This window comes from Cherax quadricarinatus, chromosome 34 (assembly GCF_038502225.1).
Source record: "Cherax quadricarinatus isolate ZL_2023a chromosome 34, ASM3850222v1, whole genome shotgun sequence".
NCBI classification, from domain to species: Eukaryota; Metazoa; Arthropoda; class Malacostraca; order Decapoda; family Parastacidae; genus Cherax; species Cherax quadricarinatus.
The window spans coordinates 13,814,724-13,836,995 of NC_091325.1; the positions used below are offsets into that span (position 1 = coordinate 13,814,724).

General features: G+C 39.4%; 1 protein-coding gene across 2 annotated transcripts in view; it reads right to left on the bottom strand.

Moving 5' to 3' along the window:
• Nucleotides 1-12,097, bottom strand: part of LOC128693648 (SET and MYND domain-containing protein 4) — a 50,605-nt gene extending 38,508 nt beyond the window's left edge. Inside the window, exons 1-3 of one of the 2 annotated variants that reach the window (XM_070091176.1) lie at nucleotides 12,028-12,097; nucleotides 8,198-9,026; nucleotides 4,314-4,435 (exon numbers count right to left, since the gene is read on the bottom strand). In XM_070091176.1, the coding sequence (XP_069947277.1) occupies nucleotides 4,314-4,435; nucleotides 8,198-8,945 (870 nt within the window). In that variant the 5' untranslated portion in view covers nucleotides 8,946-9,026; nucleotides 12,028-12,097. Of the gene's footprint in view, nucleotides 1-4,313; nucleotides 4,436-8,197; nucleotides 9,027-11,990 lie in introns of both variants that reach the window. The other variant, XM_070091177.1, reaches the window with a different exon arrangement.
• Nucleotides 12,098-22,272: the final 10,175 nt, after the last annotated feature.

Genomic DNA, 22,272 nt, shown 5'->3' on the forward strand with positions numbered 1-22,272 from the left:
TTATTGTGTTTAGTGCTTGTTTATTGATTGTGAATGTGAAATAAGCCACCATGAGCCCAAAGAAACTTCCTAGTGGCAGTGAGGCAGTGGTGGAGGCAGTGGTTGAGGCAGTGGTTGAGGCAGTGGTTGAGGTAGTGGTGGAGGCAGTGGTGGAGGCAGTGGTGGAGGCAGTGGTGGAGGCAGTGGTGGAAGCAGTGGTGGAAGCAGTGGTGGAGGCAGTGGTGGAGGCAGTGGTGGAGGCAGTGGTGGAGGCTGTGGTGGAGGCAGTGGTGGAGGCAATAATAAGTCCTCCCTCTCTCCTCCTCCCTATCTTCCAGATGCCAACACGAGTCCTCAATAAAGGTATGTAAATGCGATTTTTAAATGTATATTTATGTATTGTATTACTCATTTAATACTATATGTATATTAAACTATAGTTATTCTTTAATCCTTTGAGGGTCGAGAGGCCCTCTCCCAAACTCGTTCTCAGGGTTGAAAATTTTTCGAAAAATAAAAAAATTATTTTTTTTCTTATGAAATGATAAAGAATCTTTTTTCTGATCATAACGACACCAAAAGTATGAAATTTGATGTAAAACTTACGGAATTATGCTCTTGTGAAGTTAGCTGTCTCAAAGTTGGCGATTTCGCCCACTTTGGGCCCTACTTTCGGCCAATTCCAATGTTGCAGATGACTAAAATCATAGCTATTTCCCTAGAAATCCATTTGTTCTATCGATTGAGTCCAAGAATCTGCCCATTTACTGATTTCAACTACCCAGTAAAGTGGTCAGAAATAAGCAATTTGGGCAATTTCACACAAATTTCAAAAGATGCCAATTTCAGAATAGGGTTCAGAATAAACAAGACAGACATTCATGGCACAAAATAACATTTTATCTGTTCATTTTTCATCTCTCTAAGCCCCTCTTACATTACTTTTGCTTTCCATTTTGAGTGTTTATTCTCACATCATTGTAAAAATGGTATAAATGATATCAGCGCACTTACTCTTGAATATCAGACTCGCCAGTTGACGTGTATTGGATGCGTGGCTTGATTTGTTTACTCTTGAATATCAGCAAAAATCGATCATTTTCGCTACTCTGAGCTCAATTTCAAGGTACTTGTCATCGTGAAACCAATCAAAATCATCTCTAATTCTGTAACATATCTTACATTCTATCAAATGAGACCAAGGAAACTAGAATACAACCATAAATACCATACAAAAATTCACTAGAAAGTCGCTGTTTTAAACCAAAAACACAGTCAAAGTTTTTTTTCTCATTATGCACAGCGTGCTTCAGAATTTTTTTATACTGCACACACTGACCACACAGACCCATTCTTTCATATGTAGGCCTGCCAGCATTCTTCTACCAGATTTGAAGGCGCTAGAATTTAGGCGTACAAATACGTGACCGACCCTCAAAGGGTTAAAATTTTTTTTTTTTGTGAACATTTTTGTGGGTTTGGAATGGATTAATTGTATTTACATTATTTCTTATGGGAAATTTTATTTCAACTTTTGGCCGTTTCGAGTTTAGGCCTAGCTCCTGGAACAGATTACGGCCGAAACTCGGGGTTCCACTGTACAAATAAATATAAACATTAGATACCTTTATTGAAGACTCCTGTTGGCATATGAAAGAGGGTGAGGAGGGGAGAGGGAGTTGGGTTATTGTTTGGCAGGGGAATCCCCCTCCATAATGACTTAAGGTAACAAGTCCCTCTCTGGGGTTACTTCCCTCCCTGCATGCTACACTCCCTGCATCCCTTCCACACTCCCTGTTTCCCTGCTACATTCCCTCCCAGCCTGCTACACTCCCTCCCTCCATGCTATACTCCTTGCCTCCCTGCTACACTCCCTGCCTCCCTGCTACACTCCCTGCCTCCCTCCTACAGCATATATGTAAAGAACTTAGGATAACCCAAAAAAAGTCAGACTACACTCCCTGCTAAACTCCCTTTCGCAACATTAGCCTCCTTGATTTCCCTGCTACACTTCCTGCCTCCCTGCTACACTCCCTCCCTCCATGCTACACTCCTTACCTGTCTGTTACACTCCCTGTTTCCCTGCTAAACTCCCTTTTGCAACATTAGCTTCCTTGATTTCTACTGTCTTTGCCAGGATGGAAGTGATTGTTGATCTGAATTTCCCATACATCCTGGCAAGTTCTAGCACTCAAACACCACTCTCATATTTTTCAATAACTTCTTTCTTAAATTTCTCACTTTCTTTAGCAAAGGGCTAGCACTCTGAACTATCTTTGGGCCCATGGTGGCTCATTTCACAGTTGCACTTAACCCCTTCAGGGTCCAAGGCCCAAATCTGAAGTGGTGCCCCAGTGTCCAAGAATTTAAAAAAAAAAATTTGTTATTTTTTTCTTATGAAATGGTAGATAATCTTTTTGTGAAGGTAATAAAACAAAAAGTACGAAATTTGATGGAAAACTGACGAAATTATGCTCTCGCGAATTTTGATGTGTCAGCGATATTTACGAATCGGCAATTTTGCCGACTTTGACTCCCAGTTTAGGCCAATTACATTTTTCCAGTCAACCAAATTCTTAGCTATTTCACTAGTATTACTTCTATTCTATCGATTGAGCACAAGAAATTGCCAAGTCAACTGTTTCAACTACAAAATAAAGTGATCGGAAATTGTTAATTTGGCCAATTTAACACAAAGTTCAAAATATTCAAATTTCAAAATAGGGTCCAGAATAAACAATGTAGGTATTCCTGGCACTAAACTAACATTTCCTCTGTTCATTAGTTATGTTTTGAGGCTTTACAAATAAATTCCATTTTGATTTTTTATTCACATAATGAATTTTTATTCACACCAAAAAATAGAAGATTTACTGTTATGCAATACTGTAATAATTGTATAAATATCATCACCATATTTGTGAATGTACATTAGACCCACCAGCTGGTGTGTATTAGATGTGTGAGGTCGTTTGTTTACTCTTGAATATCGGCAAAAATTTAACATTTCTGCTACTTTGAGCTCAGTTTCAAGCCATTTCCAGTGCTAAAACCAATCAAAATCATTCTATTTCTGTAATATGTCTTCCATTCTATCAAATGAGACCAAGAAATCGCAAATACAACTATAAAAAACATATGAAAAAACACTGCAAAGTCGCTGTTTTAATCGAAAAATCATGATTTCAGTTTTTTTCTCTCATTATACACAGTGTGCTGCAGGATCTGTTTTATGTGGTGCACACATACCACATAGATGTATTCTTTCATATCTAGGCCCAAATGTACCACTCGCAGTTTATCAGAGTGAGCTGAGCTCATGACGTAGATTTACGGTTTGGACCCTGAACGTAAAGCCGTAGATCTACGGGACGGACCCTGAAAGGGTTAATAAACAAGCACAAAAAAAACGATAGATTTTACAGAAATGTTTGGATGAATGCGCAGAGTATATGCTCATTCACCATGAGACACAGGGAGACTGACTCACCTATGTGCGATGTCCCAGCGGGAGGCGGGCTGATGCGTATAATACGGATGATTTATGAGGCACTGGCCAAAATACAGAGCAAAATTTCCACCCAGAAACTGGCCTAAATTCGAATCAGCCGATAAACGCAGCGGCCAATATTCGGGGTTCCACTATACTTATCTACATACTTTGTTATCTTACTGAGATACAGCTGATTTGTTGAAAAAAAATATAGTACATACATGATAATAAAACATGTATTAGTACTTTTATATTTGTGGAGAAGCACCAAACCCATAAGGATCACACAATGCCAAGGGGATTTACCTGGAGTATACCTGTAGAGTGTTTTGAGTGTCAACATCCTCGCAGCCTAGTCCATGACCAGGCCTCCTGGTGGATCAGGGTTTTATCAACAAGGCTGTTACTGCTGGCTGAATACAAACTGATATATGAACCACAGCCCGGCTAGTCAGAGGGTATACCTGGAGAGTTTTCTGAGGGTCAATGCCCCTGCAGCCTGACCTGTGACCAGGCCTCATGGTGGACCAGGGCCTGATCAACCAGGCTGTTACTGCTAGCCGCAGCAAGTCCAACGTACGATCCACAGCCCGGCTGGTCAGATACTGACTTTAGATGCCTGTCTAGTGGCTGCTTGAAGACAGCCCTTATGCATGCTAGGAGGCAGTTGAACAGTCTTGGGCCCCTCACACTTATTGTGTTGTCTCTTATGCTAGTGGCACCCCTGCTTTTCATTGGGGAGACGTAGCTATAATTTCTTCTTGGATAAAGAAACTTTAAACAGTATCAAGGCACTCCATTTGAAGGGGAATATAAAAGCATAAAAACTTAATATTCTAACCATATTGCAGTTGGGGCAGGGCAGAGGGGCCATGCTTCTCCTTATGCATACAGTACAGTGCATTTTTGACATCTCCATGAACACTGTGTTGCAATACCCATCATCAACGCTCACTACCTCACCTGGAACATTGCAATTTATTGAAGTATAAAAGTCAAAATTCTACAGATGTTACAAATCACAATTAACCTACAATGAAAGCAGCCTTAAGTGACTTATTGGCCCATCCTGGACATTTATCATTCTGTGACCTGATAATGATCCAGGACAAACTGAAATTTTCTCTCAACATTATGGGTTATTTGTAAATTGTACAATTTATTAAATTTAATAATATTAACACCATTCTCAGGAATTATTATGTCCTACAAGGCTGAACAAAATTTTTTAACTAAAAATCTTCTTGGTTGATAATCAAACTACAGTAAAGCCTCATTAAATGACCATTTATTAATGGATTTCAGCAATTTTGGACCAAAAAATTGACTGAATATACAGAAGTATCAGACACAATGGAGAAAAGATCATAATTCCAGATTCTGTCCAAAGCAGTAGTGTCTGGTTGTCTTCTAAAGCATCAGACCAAGCCCAATGACTAACAATTGTCTGGTACAGGCCACTGACCACATCCTGACCTGTCTGTTTTCATTGATCTCTGAACCATAGGCCACTTGTATAAATAGTTCATTTAGCTAACTCTCTTTGTACTTTTAAAAAATCTTACTAAATAATGTCTGGTTCTTAAGTAGTCTTTAAGCATTAGGATTAGTTTGCCTTAAATGCACTGTATGCTAGTGGATTTCTTTTGTGCCTAACAATATTTTATTATATGTAAACTACAGTAATTAATAAAGGGGATGTAAATAGCATGCTAAAAATATCTAACATAGACAAGACTCGCAACAATGGCTTTAAATTGGAAAAATTCAGATTCAGGAAGGATATAGGAAAGCACTGGTTTGGTAAGAGTTGTGGATGAGTGGAACAAACTCCCGAGTGCTGTCACAGACGCTAAGACGTTGTGTAGTTTTAAAAATAGTTTGGATAAATACACAAGTGGGTGTGGGTGGGCACGAGTTGGACCTGACTAGCTTGTGCTACTAGGTCAAATGCTGTGCTCCTCCCTTAAGTGATGTGTCTGATCTCACTAGGTAAAGGCTTAAGCTGGTGGGAGAATTGGACCTGCCTCACATAGGCCAGTAGGCCTGCTGCAGTGTTCCTTCTCTCTTATATTCTTATGTATCTGTATACAGCAGGCCTGACGTATTCATGGGTCTGGTTTCCATGATTTCAGTTATCCATGGTTTACCCTGGCCTGAAAATAACCCTTAATTTTGCTTAATATGGCCCCAAAGTGCAAAAGTAGTGAAGGTGGCAATTTGTCAAAGCCTAAGAAAAACTGTGAAGTGCTTCCCATCATTGAAAAAATTTTAATTCTTGACTTACTGTAATTTATTATTTAAACTTATCATAGGTATGCATATAAATGAAAACAGCTTTATAACAGAAATAAAATTATATGAATGTTGTATGGTCTGTGCTCTCTCATGCATTTATTTTTCAGTTTCTTATTTTTCCTAGATTTGTGAGCACTGTGTGCCTTAGTTAACATATAAAGTGCACTGACAATGGTTTCTAGAACAAGTGGTGGTAGTGCCAGGAGGAAACATGAAGTTCTCAGCAGTAAGCAAAAATTTTAACTAATATATATGGTTGGGTCTGGCAACCTGTATGTGAAGTATATGGTGTTAAACAGTTACTAATATCCGCATAAGCAAGGATAAGCTTAAAGACTATGTTCTTAAGTTTAGCATAGATGTTTCTATGACTCGGAATAAGTTGTTCTGAGTCAGTACTACTGATCACAGTAGTTTACACCTCATCTCTCCACCACAAAGAGGCAAGTAAAATTACTGTAAATATGTACAGTATTCTCCATGGGAAAGTGGAAAAGAATTCTTCCTCTATAAGCCATACATGTCATAAGAGGAGATTGACATGCCGGGAGCAAAGGGCTAGTAACCCTTTATCTTGTATACGTTATGGACTGAAGTCTAAAAGAGAAACTTTTGTTTTTCTTTTTTGGGCCACCCTGCTTAGGTGGGATACAGCTGTTTTGTTGAAAGATGTACAGTATTATAAAATTGCTATACAGTACAATACAGGTACTCCTCACTTAATGACCTACCTGTTTAAAGATCATGCGGACTTACAACCAGCTCTCTGACCAGTGTTCTACATGAGTATTTTACTTTTTATTGTTTTAATGCCTAATTCTATTTTTAAATACTAAAAATGTTATAAATGGTGCAAAGGTGACATTAAAACAATGTCTAAAGATGGCTGACACAAACCCACTACCGGTACAGTACACCTGAAATATCAGTTAGGGGTGGCTCCTTGCTTAACTACCAATTCGCTTATTGACCTACTCTTAGGAATGGAACTCGGTCATTAAGTGACGAATACCTGTACTGTATTGTAGCAACCACAGATTACAGTACCTGTACCCTCAGTGTCCTGTTGTCCTCTGCATTTGTGGACCAAGTCCAGTAGTTCAGAAAAAAATGGATGATTGTGAAAAATTAATTTCATAATTCGGAAGATTTAGACAATTAGCAATATCTTGCACTCCATTCCTCCTATTAATCCATTTATGAAGGAGCTCACTGTACTGTACCTGATAATGTTAATCAATAAAATAAAGTAATGCATTTCCTCTGCTCATTTATTCACCTTTTCAGTCTCTGCACTCCTAAGTGAGTGCAGAGACTGGAAGATGTGAAATAATGTAGAATATGTATGTTACAGGGAGGTACTACCATCCTGCCAAGTGAGTGTAAAATGGAAGCCTGTAATTGTTTTACATGATGGTAGGATTGCTGGTGTCCTTTTTTCTGTCTCATAAACATGCAAGATTTCAGGTACGTCTTGCTACTTCTACTTACACTTAGGTCACACTACAGATACATGTACAAACATATATATATACACACCCCTCTGGATTTTCTTCTATTTTCTTTCTAGTTCTTGTTCATTTCCTCTTACCTCCATGGAGAAGTGGAACAGAATTCTTCCTCCGTAAGCCATGCGTGTTGTAAGAGGCGACTAAAATGCCGGGAGCAAGGGGCTAGTAACCTCTTCTCCTGTATAGCATATTACTAAATGTAAAAGGAGAAACTTTCGTTTTTCCTTTTGGGCCACCCCGCCTCGGTGGGATACGGCCGGTGTGTTGAAAGAAAGAAAGATGTAGTATGTTACAACCATTAGTACAATATGTTTAAAAAAAATAAATGGGAGAAGTTTTAGAAAATACTGCAAATGACAAATATACTGTATGTATATGGTGCATCTTATTTGTCAGCAGACAACCATATCTTAGAAAATAAAAGTTTATGAATTATGAAATACTGATACTTTCAGTATGTCTTCATTATATCGTCAGTATATCAGCTACTACCAACATTTCTGTGATCCTTTCTTTATGCAATCACTTTGTCCTAATTCTACATTAGTCCACTGCAATATATAGAAACCCTCCATTTAAAAAACTTTCATCTAATGGGGCTTTGGAAATACATAACAAAATCGGCTGGGTCACTATAATAGGAAACAATGGGCAAAGTCTTTTGTTAATTCTTGTTACAATAATGGCAAAACAATCTTACCTCTATCCACCACAAGTGCCATTGTTGGCCACCAGCTCCCTCAATTAGTTCATTATATGGAATGTTTATTCAGTGAATTCTATTGAAATATTTATGCCAATAGTAAATTCCACATACATACCGTTCTAAAAAAATACAAGTATTACTCACTTCTAAATCAACGCATAACACTTTTTTTAACATTTAAATATATACAGTACTTAAATTATATATTACCTGGGTAAATGTCATTTTCAGCAATGAGGTATCTTCCCTGGGATGGTGTGTAGGTTAGTTTAACACTACTGTTCAGTGATGGCATGGTAGGGTTGACCGCTTCTAACTTTGGTGGCTCAGGATTTGTATAAGCAAATGATAAATGAGAGGACTTTAATGATTCTGCTAAGGAATCAAATGGTTTGCCTTTTCTCCCTGACATAACTTTTTGACACTTGGCTTTTGTTTCTAATAATGTTTTATGTGAAATGTTTTTACAGCCAAGTTCCAGAGCATAATTAATATCCCTTGAACATTTTTCATATTGTTTTAGGTCAAAGAGGACAAGAGACCGAGATTCATAACCTTGGGCCAAAGCTCCATACATTTCTCTGTCATGGGTCTTGACATTGTCTGCCAGAATGTCAGGATGAGGTGCAGATAAAATGGCCAAATTATACCATTTTAATGCCTGATCTAGGTCACGAATTTGGTAGGCATTCTCCCCTTTCCTCCAGTTCATTAAAGAAATGCTCTCCGATTTGGTAGGTGGAATTGAAACTGGTGTCAGACATCTCTGAGCTTCTTCTAGATTCCAAATGTAGGAAAACATTTCCTCTGTTGTATATTCTGATGTCATTTTAGTTCTAAGTTCAAGGATCTTGTTGTTTAACAATAACATTCTAATAAATCTCCCAGTTAAGGATTCGAAACTATGTGTACCATCCATAATGATACTTCTGGGGGGGGACATGGACCTGCTCTGCATGGGTCAGTAGGCCTGTTGCAGTGTTCCTTCTTTCTTATGTTCTTATGTCTTTGCACCTTCCAGATGCTAGCCAAAGAAGACCTAAAAAACAAAAACAAAAATGCCGTTAGAGGTCTTTTAGAAAGTAATACAGTACAAACCTAGAATGTAATTCTTTTAGCATTCCTGTGACTGATTTAGGTTTTCTCTTCCTGGTAGCTGATATAGGCTTTCCTATCCTGGTAGCTGATTTAGGTTTTCCTATCCTGGTAGCTGAGGCCAGCTTACCTTTTTGAGTTTCTGTTCAACAAGAAAATAGAAAGCAAATAAGTAAATTAGGTACAATTACACATAAGTAAGATAAGATATAATTTGTTTGGATTTTTAACCTAGGGGTAACCACCTAGTATAACCCAAGAAAATCAGCGAGTCATCGAGGACTGTCTGCCTTATTTCTACTGGGGGTTATTAAATCTTGTCTCCCAGGATGCAAGAGGGATATGGGAGGGGAAAGACTGAAGGAGGGAGGAGTAGTGAGAGCGTGATATACTTCGACTAACATCCAGGTATCTACTGCCTGTTAAGTGAACAGGGACAGCAGGTGTAAGGAAACAAGACTGTTGCTACCCATGCCAGGGGTTGAACAACGGACACTTAGTGCGCGAGGCGAGAGCACTGCCAACCAAGCCACAAGACACCATAGATAAGTAACCAACTTGTTATTATTGTGCATTTATAATATAATATATATAGGTATATATGAAATACAGGAGGGCCTCTCTTATACCACATGTTAGGTTCTGAGCTACTGCTGTAAAGTGAATTGTAGCCTTTTTCTCCACTTTCAAATGCATATAAAGGCTAGACAAGATGTTTACACTATCATGTATTAAGTGGGCAATATAGCTAAGCCTAAAAATGTATATACAGTATACACACTACTTACCTTAAAATATTTTTATCCTTAGCTTATTATGAGTGATGAATATATTTATTGTACAAAACCTGAATAAATGAAGAATGGGTATAACTGAAAACAGCAGCATTAGTGAAATGCCATAAAGCAAAGTGCTATTTGTAAAATGGAGCCTTCGTGTATGTACGGTAAGAATATTGCACTGGCACCAACAGAAGAGTACCACATTGCAAGACATGTTGTAGTAGTTTTTTCCAGTTTTCTTCTTTGTGAATAAATACGTATTTCAACAGATTCATATAACTCCAACTAACCTAATAAATAAAGTACGGCCTCTAATGGAAATAAGTCACCTTGTCTGACCTTTTGGGTTGCCCTAGGTAATTTACACATTACAAGGTTTGAAAATGTATTTAAGTTTATATAGCCAGAAGTACACATTAGTACAATTGTGTACCTGTACCTAAATCAACTTACCAACTTGGCAGCCATAAAAACAATTTTATCAAACTGTACTGAGCTGGCAGTATACCCTCTCCAGGTATACTGCCAGCGCAACACTTCCATGTCCAATTTGCACTTACAAAACCCACATTGCAAATGTCTTTTATAATAATAAAAATTAATATCTTTATTTACTACAAGTACAAGGTATACAGGCCTAACTGACATACTATTCGGGCAAATTAGGTTAGTTTTGTCCCAGGATGCGACCCACACCAGTCGACTAACATCCAGGTACTCATTTTAAACTGATGGGTGAACAGGGGCAGCAGGTGTCTTATGGAAACACGTTCCTAATGTTTTCCAGCCGTACCGGAGGAGATTCGAACTCCGGACCTGTGTGTGAGCTGAGTGCGCTAGTGATCGAGCTGTAAGTAAGTAAGTAAGTAAATTTATTCAGGTATACACAAATACAGTTACATAGAATTATCATACATAGCAGCATATGTGTAGAGAACCTAGGATAACCCAAAAAAGTCAGACAGAGTGACTTATTTCCATTGGGGTCCTTTTACCTTATTATTATAATATAAAGGTTATAATATTTTCTTATTATTCTACAATGAATATAACATCTTATTATCATACTAAAAAGACTATCTACTACACGAGGGTCATTAAGACTATCTACAATACGAGGGTCATTACTAGGAATAAGGTAAAATTTACACGTAATTTAGCTAAAAAATAGAAAATCATTCCCCTCCCTTTCTGTAGCTTCATTCATCAGACACTTTTTGGCACTCTTCTTGAACTGGTTCATGCTATGACTGGCTTTGACATGTGCGGGTAGTCTGTTCCATTCCTTTATTGCTACAAAGTTGTGCTCTCTCCCCCTAGTACTATGATTGCTGCGGTTCCCAACCTTGACAAAATTGACAGCAAGATATTCTGGACACTGTTTGTGAGCAATTTTATAAACATGATTTAGCTTCAGTTGTTTTACTCTGTCTTCAACATTCAGCATATCCAACTGCTGTAATTCATCCTGTATATACGAGGGACAAAATTGTCTGCCTAGAAATACTGCATATATAATGAACTTGATAGACAAAACTCCTATTTCTTCAGGATACAATGGATATAAGGACCCTAATGGAAATAGTCATTTTGTTTGACCTTTTTCTTGAGGGTTGGGGGTTTATCCCAGGTAATTTACACAATATATTATGATTTGTGTAATTGTATTTATGTATACGTGTACCTAAAAAAATTTACATGCCAGCGAGGGGGGCTTTTGATCCAAGGAACTGAACTTAAACTCTCTTAGTCATACAAGCCCTGCCACTTCCCCGTGCCCTCTATGACAGCTGCGGGTTTAGCACTTCCCACTGAAAACGAAAATTCAATTTTAAGTACAGTTAACATACAAGATTTTTATCCTTGTTTGCTTCTTCATTTATTTTGGAGAGCATCACGCAAAACTATCATACCATTTTCACACAAATAGGTTAATGATATATATAAATAAAGAGATAACTGACTCTGAAGAAAATTCAGACAAGGGAACTCTTCAACGACGCTAATTGAAGTGAATATCAAAGTTCCGCTGAAAATCAATCACTATGTTCAACAACAACTTCTGCAACATAACACAACAATGTACCAACGAAAGCTAGATCACTGAGAATACAATAAATCATTACCAAACGAGGATGAAAGTCTGGGAAATCGTAAACCAACCTGAAGTGGACGTGTTGTATCTCCCAGACGGTCACCAGCAGGAGGTTACTGTCCCGGGGGGGGGATGGGGGGATGTGGGGGTTATGAAGAGAAAACTTGTCTCTCTGTGAAGGTAAACTAACCATTATTTAAGAGAATACTAGTTAAGAGAATACTAGTTATTATTATTATAGTCATGGGGAGCGCTAAACCTGTAGGATTATACAGCGCCTGTGGGGGGAGGAGGGGCTGGAGTTTACCTGGAGTTTACCTGGAGAGAGTTCCGGGGGTCAACGCCCCCGCGGCCCGATCTGTGACCAGACTGGAAGGCATTCAGGCTCAATTCAGGGAACTGGAGTACAGATCCAATTCCCTAGATCAAGAGCCCATCACCAGCTTCAAGGAACCTCCCTTGAGGGGTAGTTAATGTATTACTTGTATACGTTGTTTATTTTGTAAATTACACTGAATGGAAGTCACTTTCTTTGACTTTTTTGGGGGGTTATCCTAGGTAATTTACACTTAAGTTACTTATGTATGATAATTTGTGTAACTGTATTTATGTGTACCCGTACCAAAATAAATTTACTTATTTTTATCAACGCCTCAGCCGTTTCCCACCGAGGGAGTGTGACCAAGAAAGAAAAGAAGCCCCCTGGCGTGGCTTGCAAAGCTCTCGCTTCACACACGGAGGGCCCGGGTTCGATTCCCGGCGGGTAGAAACATTTCGACGCGTTTCCTTACACCTGCTGTCCTGTTCACCTAGCAGCAAATAGGTACCTGGGTGTTAATCGATTGGTGAGGGTCGCATCCTAGGGGACATGATTGAGGACCCCAATGGAAATAAGATAGATAGTCCTCGATGACGTACTGACTTTCTTGGGTTATCCTGGGTGGCTAACCCTCCGGAGTTAAAAATCCGAACAAAATCTTATTTTATCATTATCACTCATTCCATTACTGTCTTTCAGAGGCGTGTTGACACTACAGTTAAAAAATTCCAACATATCAACATCCCTCCTTCAGAGTACAGGCAATGTACCTCTCACCTCCAGGACTCAAATCTGGCTAACCTGTTTCACTGAATCTCTTCATAAAGGTCACCTTGATCACAGTCAGACATCACGGCAAGCTTTAAAAACCAGTTGCCTCCACTCCTATCTAACAACCTATCTATCAAACCTCTCTTATATAATACCTTCTGTTCCCCCCTCCCTCCAGCCTTTCTTAGGGCGACCCGTACACTGCTTTCCCTCCATTACAGATTTATACATCTTCCAAGTCATCCTGTTTCGCTGCATCTTCTCTAAACGCTTATAATCCGGTAAGCCAGTGGCGGGTAATCATATAACTAAGGCCCGAATCAGGAAACACTTGTCTAAGCTTATAAAAACTCATTTACAGGTATGACATAATTTTAGGCTACCAGTTACCATTTTTTCCAGTTACAATTATTGAGATACTCTGGCATTTCCGATTTCCTACCCCTGTTAATAGCTGAGCCTAGCTTGGTTAATTCTGAAGGTGCCATCCTGGGGTGCTGGGAATTCTGGTATGCTTTAAAAGACGATCACCGAACAATACACAAATAACCTGCACATAGGAGAGAGGAGCTTACGACGACCCCACTTTTTTGGGTTATCCTAGGTTCTCTTCACATATGCAAGAACTGATCAATGATATACTTAGTACACCTTATGGGGGAATTAAGCTGCTCCGACCTCCATCAGACACTCACCACTTTAAAAAATGGGTCAGTATCATAATCTTTGGAAACTCCAGGCACCTTTCAAGGCAGGTGAAATTGCTGACCTAGAAAATGTACAGAGAACCTTCACGGCGTGCATAACGGAGATAAAACACCTCAATTACTGGGAGCGCTTGAGGTTCCTAAATCTGTATTCCCTGGAACGCAGGCGGGAGAGATACATGATTATATACACCTGGAAAATCCTAGAGGGACTAGTACCGAACTTGCACACGAAAATCACTCACTACGAAAGCAAAAGACTTGGCAGACGATGCAACATCCCCCCAATGAAAAGCAGGGGTGTCACTAGCACGTTAAGAGACCATACAATAAGTGTCAGGGGCCCGAGACTGTTCAACTGCCTCCCAGCATACATAAGGGGGATTACCAACAGACCCCTGGCAGTCTTCAAGCTGGCACTGGACAAGCACCTGAAGTCGGTTCCTGATCAGCCGGGCTGTGGCTCGTACGTTGGTTTGCGTGCAGCCAGCAGTAACAGCCTGGTTGACCAGGCTCTGATCCACCAGGAGGCCTGGTCACAGACCGGGCCGCGGGGGCGTTGACCCCCGGAACTCTCTCCAGGTAAACTCCAGGTACCCTCTCTACATGGACCCATCCCATCTGACTGTAAGTGAGAATATCATCAAGCCTAAAAGACTTAAAGGAAAATCCCAAATTATTGCCAGTTGGATAGGTCCTGTGCCCCTCCCCCGAAATATCTGGGTGCATGGTTTACGTTTCCTAAACATCGAAGTGTACCAACCCCCTAAACGTAGGTGTTACAAATGCCAGCACTATGGTCATGTTGCAGCAGACTGTGCAATACTACATTCTTGGTGTGGCAAGTGTGCTGGGAAACATTCCACTAGAGAATGCACAGTAGGCCTTGACAGCCAAAAATTTAAGTGTATTAACTGTAAAGAAGTTGGGGTTACAGTTTCCCACAAGGACTGCAGTCAGAACCCAAACAACCTTCGATGTAAACCTGATAACAGTCCTTTAATGGTAACTGAGGATGAGGCCATCCAGTCTTCCACAGCCAGATCTGAGACTGAACCTCTGCAAAGTGTGGAAGAACCCCACCTCACTGCAAAGGATTCTGGTGATACCAGAATGCCAACATACACACCAGCTGTGGAGGAGCTAGCCATCCCTGCTAGCATATGTGGAACTACTGATCTGCCACTACTGATACCTACGGCTACACCTGAATATGGGGATGAGCTTGTCATTTTTCCCAATACACACAACTACAACAGTCAGACGGACACTACACAGGAAACCCCCCGGGAAACTGGAGACGAGTCAGATGCACAGGACCTACCTGCAATGAATGATGAAGCAGACTTGCCACAGGCACCATCAGAGAACACTAATGTAACCATGGTACCTGCTAAGGTGATAGGTGTTAAAGAAAGCACTAACTCAGAAGTGCCATCCTCCGGAGAGGCATTGGATTCGCCTGACCTTCCTGATACTATAACAAATTTCCAGAAAAAATGAGCATCTTGAACAGATCCTGACAAGTTTAATAAATATATGTAATCAGGATGATGCTCTTGAGCATGGTGATGATGTCAAAAGTGCAGCAATCTCCGTTTAGTTTCAAGCAATTTGTAAGAAAGAAGCCCATGACTCTTGGCTTCAAGACTTGCCTTTTAACTGGCTGCCAAGATGCCGAAAAATGCTTAAAAATAAAGGTTCTGGAGATAAAGACGTACAAACTATGCTATTTGCTCTTAAGTGCCTGCACACTGTAGCCAAAGCATAATAGTTTTACCATCTTATGAGCAAGAGATTGTAATAACTCACTACAATCGATACATTACAAATCTTTTCATGGAACATTGCTTCCATCAGGAAGCAGTTGCCTGACTTACATCATATTAGTGCAACCAAGAATATTGATGTCATCTGTTTGCAGGAATGTAGATTGAAAGATGGAGCACCTCCACCAAAGTTGCCTGAATATGCAGCTTATAACCTAAGGTCAACCAACTGTTGTGTGATGTATGTCAGAAAGAACTTTCCACATTCACTCCTTTCCTTGCAGAGTCGAGTTAACATGCAGTATCATGGTGTCAAAGTATATGCAGGCGATTTTTCCATAAACATTTTTAATCTCTATGCCCCAGCGAACCAGCTTCGACCTGATGCTTTACCAGATCGCATCAATAGTGAACCTACCCTCATTCTTGGAGATTTTAATGCCAGACATAAGAATATTGGTGGGTCTATAACAAACACCAATGGAACTAAACTAGTGAAATTGCTAAATGAGCATGCCAATGTTCGAATTGTGGGCACTACTGAGCCTGCTCACATATATGGTAGCATACTTGATCTGTGCCTTGGATTTAATACATCATATGTATTAAATGACTCTGCCATAGTTGATGATCTTCTATCTGATCACTTCCCAAGACTAACAACTGTCAATCTTGATCACATCTCCAGCAATCAAGGAGCTAAATAGAGAAGGAAGAAACTTATTCTCAAACCAGAACACAGAGACAACTTTATTAACCACTTGGATCAATGGTATAAGAATTACGAGCCCATTGGCACGCAAAAATTTAATGATGATTTAGTTACCACTATTGAGAGTGTCCTCACAGATCAAGTGGGCAGGAATAGGAAACAGACCCTCCACTATAAATAACAGTAAAAACCTATGTAAATACTATAATGATCCACAGCTACGCAATTTAACACATGCAGCTAGGAGGATTGGTAAAGCATACCGTGAATGTAGAACCCCAGACCTGCTCAGAACGTTCCAAGCTGTACTAACAAATGCAAGGAATAGAAAGCAAGAACTTAGGCAACAGGAATGGGAACAGTTTGTTAGTGGATTAAACAGGTCCACCCCTTTAAGTTTGGCTTGGAAAGGTATAAATAAAATAACCAGGAAAAAGACTGGCAGTGTTGCTCATCCCTTTCCTCTTGAAAAAGCAAATGACCTCATAAATGACTGGTCCAAAACATCCAGGCATGAAAACCTTCCATCTCATATTAGAAAAAAACTAGAGAGTACTTCTGAAGAAATGTTGAATCTGATTAATTTTATGAGCCAAAATATTGATGAGAGTGATTGCCTCTTCACCGAGTATGAATTAGATAATGCATTAACTGAAGGTCGATCAACTGCTCCTGGAGAGGATGGTATAACCTATGATATTCTCAGAACTCTAAGGCACGTGCCTGATAACCCTTTGTTGGCACTGTATAATCTCAGTTACATTGAGGGCGTTCTTCCTACTTCCTGGACCAATAGTCTCATTGTGCCTATCCCTAAGCCCCAACAGCCTGATACATTTAGACCGATCTCCTTAACTAGTTGTCTTTGTAAAACTTTTGAAAGAATGATACTTAACAGACTGTACTACAGAATCAGACACCAACTTACCCCCTACCTCTATGGGTTCATGAAAGGTAAAAGTGTGCAGAACTGTATTTCCACCTTTCTCACTGCACACACCTCTACTAGTTTTACCACTTTTCTTGATCTAAAATCTGCATTTGATATTGCGAACAGAACCGTTATACTACATGAACTAGCCAAAATTAATATTGGTGGTAGCTTACTCTGCTGGATAATAGGATACCTGTCAAATAGAGTATCCTCTGTCCTTTACCAAGGCTTTAGAAGTGAATCTAAAGAAATGTCTTTAGGTACACCTCAGGGAGGAGCTTAGTCCCATGCTATTTAATACTCTGATTAATGCTCTCCTAAATGCTCTACCTGCCTCACTTAAACATATAACTATAAGCTATGCTGATGATATAATGATCCATACAACAGGGCATAAGAAGATGAGTACCATTCTTAATGAAGTTCAAGCAATTTGTAATCGACTAGGCCTCATAATATCTTCCTCTAAAACAAAGATATTAACAAGCAAACGACATCCCCCACCCATCTATTTGCAGGGTGAAATCATTAGCTACGTTAAAACTTACAGATATCTTGGTGTAGATGTACCATTTAACAAATCCACTATACCACAACTAAATAAGAAATGCAAGGATAGGCTAAATGCTCTCAAAGCTGTTGCTGGCTACAACCCCAACTATGGTGCTAATGTGAGAATCGTGAGAATGATGTACATAGCCTATGTTAGATCCTTAATTGATTATGCTGCTCCCATGTTGATATGTTGATATTAACTAGAGAAAGTTCTCTCCGACCCTTGGAGTTAATGCAAAATGAAGCTCTCAGAATTATTCTTGGCTGTCCCAGATCTACAAAAGTTCTTAACATGAGGAAGGAGCTTGGTATTTCTAGTATCAGTGATAGGATTGTTGAGATTAACACTGTACTCGGTATTAGAATGTTGAGAAACGAACCAGACACTGTCACAATGAATCTTACCAAGTGTCTAGAGGTAAATACACACAGATCTAAATGAATTGTGAAAACGTGCAATTGCATTAAGTTTTATAACCTGCATGAACTGTATCACTGTAGGCAACAAGAGCATTTCACCCCTCCGTGGAAGATGTGTTCATTTAATATCACATACCTGCAAGTCCCTCCCAAGAAGCTCATTGCTAGTAATCCCTTCCTTAAATCACTTGTTAGAGCAACTGCTCAAGAAGAAATTTCTCACTTAGCTGGTAGTAATAAGTTATCACAAGTTATATACACTGATGGATCTAAACAGGAGTCTTCTGGCAGGGCTGCATCTGCTCTTATTGCCACCTCCCTAGTTAAGAACGATAATAAATTTGTTGAGTTAGGCATAAGAATTAACAACTGGGCGTCTACACTGCAAACTGAATTGTTTGCAATCCTAATGGCGCTAAAGCTAACCTATGACACTGAGGTTGACTCTATCATCATTACTGATTCTATGTCATCACTGAAGGCTCTTGACTCATATAATGACTCCGACAACATGCTCATTGGAGAAGCCAGGTATAGATACTCAAAAATTAGGGACAAAGGAATTAATGTACAATTGCTATGGATCCCATCACACATTGGATTACTCCTTCATGATAAAGTTGATATGTTAGGCAAGAAGAGTACCCAGAAGGAGAATGTAGAATATAACTTTGGTATAACTGTGTCTAGCATTAGGAATAATATTAGGAGAGAAGTAAATAATGAAAATGATTATTATAGGAATGCAGTTAGGAGCCTGAGTAGATCTATAACCCACTATGATAACATGAGCGTAGATAAGTATGTTTATGGAGCAACGTGCAATGTGAACAGACTGACTGATGTTGTAGTGGCCAGGCTTAGGCTTGGTTACAAGTACTTCTGGCAGTTTGGGAGACACACAGATGATGATCAAACTAAATGTAAATTATGTGATCAGACATATGGTCACTGTCTTGAACACTATGTGCTTAATTGTCCACTTATTGAGGAATACAGAGACAGACAGTATAATAACCTATGTGACATGTCAAGATATCTTATTTATGAAAATTAGATACCGGATATACTAAGCAAATTTCCTAAATTTGTTTGTAACAGATAAGTGAACTATAGATATGTAGACATAAATCCATATGTATTCCTGTTAACCCTTTGGGGCCTAGTTCCTAGGCCTTTTATGTATCCATATGCTCTTGCGCTACCGTCCACAGGATGGATATGGGGCGCACAATAAACTAGCCACTTCGGTGGCAAAATTTAAAAAAATCTAATCTTCACATATGCTGCAATGTATGATAATCTATGTAACTATTTGTGTATACCTGAATAAACTTATTTACTTATTCCTACTACATTTGCCCCCTACCTTCACTTTTGCTTCCTTTCACCCTCCTACACACATGTGTCACATCAACACCAGTAAGTAAGCTACCAGCTGCATCAAATACCTTTAACACAGACTCAGATAAGTTTCAAACATATTATACCAATAAAGGGGTAACCCCAAACAGTTTTCAAGTAGTAAGTGTATCTCATGACTTTTTTCAAAAAGAACTAAGCAGGTTAAACCCAACTAAGAGCATTGGTTCTGATAAAATCCCGTCTAAGTTCCTAAAAGATGGTGCTTCTGAATTGTCAATCCCTATTTCTCACATAATAAATTTGTCCATCACCACTAATACCGTACCTGAGGGGTTCAAGGAGGCCAGAGTTACTCCTATCTTCAAGAAAAATAATAGATCTGATGTAAGCAACTATAGGCCTGTTAGTATACTCAGTATAATATCCAAAATTCTAGAGAGGGCGGTGTACTGTCAATTAGTTAAGTACCTTAATGATAACAACATTCTCCATAGCTATCAATCAGGCTTTAGAAGATCTTACTCAACCGACACCTCCCTAATTAATCTGATGGATTACTTGAGAACTGAAAAGTCAGTGGGGAACCTCATAAGTTGGTTACCTTAGACCTGCAAAAGGCCTTCGATACTGTCAACCACAATATATTATGTAAGAAACTTCAAGCTGTCGGTATAGGAGACAAATTGTCAAAATCAACAAAACGGAATCAGAACCCCTGCCGATAGAATACTACCCAAAGGTAGTATTCTGGGTCCCTTATTATTCCTATGTTATGTTAACGACATGCCTATCAGTGTCAAGTGCAAAAGACCCACAAGATATAGCTAATGTATTAACACTGGAACTGGGGTCCTGCAGCAAATGGTTATCAGACAACAAACCACCAATTACACCTCGGGAAAACTGAAGTCATTCTCTTTGGCACGAAGCATAAACTGAGAAAGGTAAATAATTTTAATGTCCACTGTAATGGGGAGCCCATCACTTCAGTTTCCTCAATAAAATATTTGGGAATCCCCTTTGACCCATGCATGTCAGGAGAATTGATAGGGAACAGTGTAGTAAAGAAAGCGAATGCCAGACTGAAATTCCTCTACCTACTGAGGCTCGCAGGACCCTATGTCTAGCCCTTATACAGTGTCATATGAATTACGCTTGCTCTTCATGGTACTCTGCCTTGACAAAAAAACTGAAAGATAGACTGCAAATTACCCAGAACAAAATGGTAAGATTCGTCCTGGTCCTGGGTCCAAGAAAGCATGTAGGCCAGGATGAATTACAGCATTTGAGTATGCTGAATGTTGAAGACAGTAAAACAACTGAAGCTAAATCATGTTTATAAAATTGCTCACAAACAGTGTCCAGAATAACTTGCTGCCAATTTTGTCAAGGTTGGGAACCAAAGCAATCATAGTACTAGGGGGAGAGAGCACAACTTTGTAGTACCCACAGTCAGTGGCCAGGCTTCAAACACCTTTTATTGTACAGCAATGAAGGAATGGAACAGACTGCCCGCACATGTCAAAGCCAGTCATAGCATGAACCAGTTCAAGAAGAGAGCCAAAAGATGTCTGATGAATGTAGCTACAGAAAGGGAGGGGGATGATTTTTTATTTTTTTTAGCTAACACACGTGTAATTTTACCTTATTCCTAGTAATGATCCTCGTATTGTAGATAGTCTTAATGACCCCCGTGTAGTAGATAGTCTTTTTAGTATGATAATAAGATGTTATCTCCATTATAGAATAAAAATAAGATATTATAACCTTAATATTATAGTAATAAGGTAAAAGGACCCCAACGGAAATAAGTCACTCTGTCTGATTTTTTGGGGGTCATCGCAGGTACTTTACACATATGCTGCTGTGTATGATAATCTATGTAACTGTATTTGTGTATACCTGAATAAACTTACTTACTTACTTATATTCTATTCTTGTCCCATCCACCACTCTCCCTACTTTACAATACCACTACTACTTTCACTACTTGCCTTACCACTACTACTCCTTCCACCTCTCTTGACCCGTCCCTGCCAACTGGCCTGTATGTATACTGATTTCATCTTTTTTTTCTGTTATCTTAATTCCTAATGGTTATAATCGTAACCATGATTTTTAAAGAGGTGGACTGGCAAGCTAGCGAAAGTCCTTGGTCAAATGACCAAAAGCTCCAGCTATGGGTCATCAATGACTTAGACCCGCATCAGAACACTCTTGTCCTGTTTCCTGACAAACATTATACATACCATCTTTTCTGTTAGTGTGACTTTGTAAATGATCCAAGTTGGACGGGTTATTTGTGTATTGTTCCGGTCACGGTATTGTGTCATTTCGTTATTCATGATCGCCGAAGGTGAAAGCATTGAAGCTGCCACAATAACTGAGCATCACCCTGAACATGTATAACAAGGTTCAAATCTCTTTCTTCATTCTTTCATTCCAAGCCCAAGAGGAAGTCCACCCTGCTAGATTTTACCTCAACATTAAAGTGTAGTTGTACCTCTAATAGACTGAGTGATTGACTGACTCGCTCACTCACTCACTCGTGCATTATTATCACCTGGATCGAATCCTGAGAGGCAAGAGAAGTGTGGGTAAGTCTTTAAACACCTGTGGCCCCTGTTGGCCTAGCAGTGAGTGGGTACCTTGGTGTTGGTTGATTATGTTTAAATTACGTAGGATAACCCAAAAAATAGTCAAAGTAACTTATTTCCATTGGAATCCTTGAGTAGAGGACCATGATGGAAATAAAAGGCAT